Here is a 1,386-nt window from a genome sequence, read left to right as displayed (position 1 = left end):
TGCTGGGATTACAGGCATGAGCCACTGCGCCCAGCCACCCCCCATGTGATTTTATTTATTATTTAATTTTATTTTTCTTTTGAGATGGAGTTTCACTCTTGTTGCCCAGGCTGGAATGCAGTGGCACAATCTCAGCTCACTGCAACCTCTGCCTCCCAGGTTCAAGCGATTCTTCTGTCTCAGCTACCTGAGTAGCTGGGATTAATAGACACCCGCCACCACGCCCAGCTAATTTTTGTCTTTTTAGTAAAGAGGGGTTTCGCCATTTTGGCCAGGCTGGTCTCGAACTCCTAACCTCAGGTGATCCACCTGCCTCGACCTCCCAAAGTGCTGGGATTACAGGCGTGAGCCACCACGCCCCGTTGCTTCCTATGTGCTTTTAAATCCACAGGATCCCACTGCTTGTAATGTCTGCCCATCCTAGATATGACTGCTGTGAGCTTTAAGGGAGTTTTGTAAACTCTGAGGGGCGAGGCTGTTTCACTTCAGAAAAATGGAGGAAATAAAGACAAAGCATCTAGAAAAAGAAAGACTGGAATCTGCTCAGACAGGTTCTGGGAAAGTCTTCACTTCTGGGTCTTAGTGGAGCCCAGAGCTGGAGGGCACTAGGACCTAGGGTGGAGCAGCCTTTAGTCTCAAGCAAGCTTGTCCAACCGGTGGGCCTGCGGGCCACTTGCAGCCCAGGGTAGCTTTTGAATGTGGCCCAGGCCCAACACAAATTCCTCATGAAATTTCTTAAAACATTATGAGATTTGTTTGAGATCTGTGATTTTTTTTTTTTAAGTTCATCAGCTATTGTTAGTGTATTTGTGTATTTTATGTGTGGCCCAAGACTATTCTTATAATGTGGACACCCCTGGTCTAAAGGCTGTTGGTCCTTTCTTGGCCATTGCTAATCTGCAGGGCTGCAATAATGGAGCCTCCCAGGGGACAACTAGGGCCCCGCCCCAAACTCACCTCTCACCTCTCTCTGCAGCTCAGGTACCAGACAGTGATGAGCAGTTTGTTCCTGATTTCCATTCAGAAAACCGTGAGTAGAGGTCCCTGGGGAGAGGGTATATGGAGTGGAGGATGGCAGGAAGTGAGTCATAGGATAATGGAGAATCACAGGAGATCAGCTTGTTCTCTCCTAAAAAACAGTGGGGGTGAAGGTCAGGGCTCCCATTCTGGGATTTGATCTCAAAGACCAAGGCAATAACTGGAATGAAAACCTTGGTTGAAATCTGGGGCTTGCCATGTTCTTGCTGTGTGACCTTAGAGCAGACACTATCCCTCTGGTTCTCCATTGCCTTTTATCTGAAGTGAGGGGCCTGGGCCAGTTCAGCAGAGTCCAGTTCTAGTGTTTGTTTTTTTTTTTTCTCCCCCGAGACAGAGTCTTGCTCTGTC

The 1,386-nt window shown here is 48.1% G+C and overlaps 1 protein-coding gene across 5 annotated transcripts in view; it reads left to right on the top strand.

Moving 5' to 3' along the window:
• ETV4 (ets variant 4) overlaps nt 1-1,386 on the top strand; it is a 20,505-nt gene that overhangs the window by 8,546 nt on the left and 10,573 nt on the right. For all 5 annotated transcript variants that reach the window (XM_011985854.1, XM_011985852.1, XM_011985856.1 and 2 more), the window contains one exon: nt 977-1,030. In XM_011985854.1, coding sequence (XP_011841244.1) covers nt 977-1,030 — 54 coding nt within the window. The remainder of the gene's footprint in view (nt 1-976; nt 1,031-1,386) is intronic.

Source organism: Mandrillus leucophaeus, unplaced genomic scaffold, assembly GCF_000951045.1.
Source record: "Mandrillus leucophaeus isolate KB7577 unplaced genomic scaffold, Mleu.le_1.0 Scaffold290, whole genome shotgun sequence".
NCBI lineage: Eukaryota > Metazoa > Chordata > Mammalia > Primates > Cercopithecidae > Mandrillus > Mandrillus leucophaeus.
The sequence above is the reverse complement of the archived record's forward strand: the minus strand, read 5'-3'. Positions and strand labels throughout refer to the sequence as shown.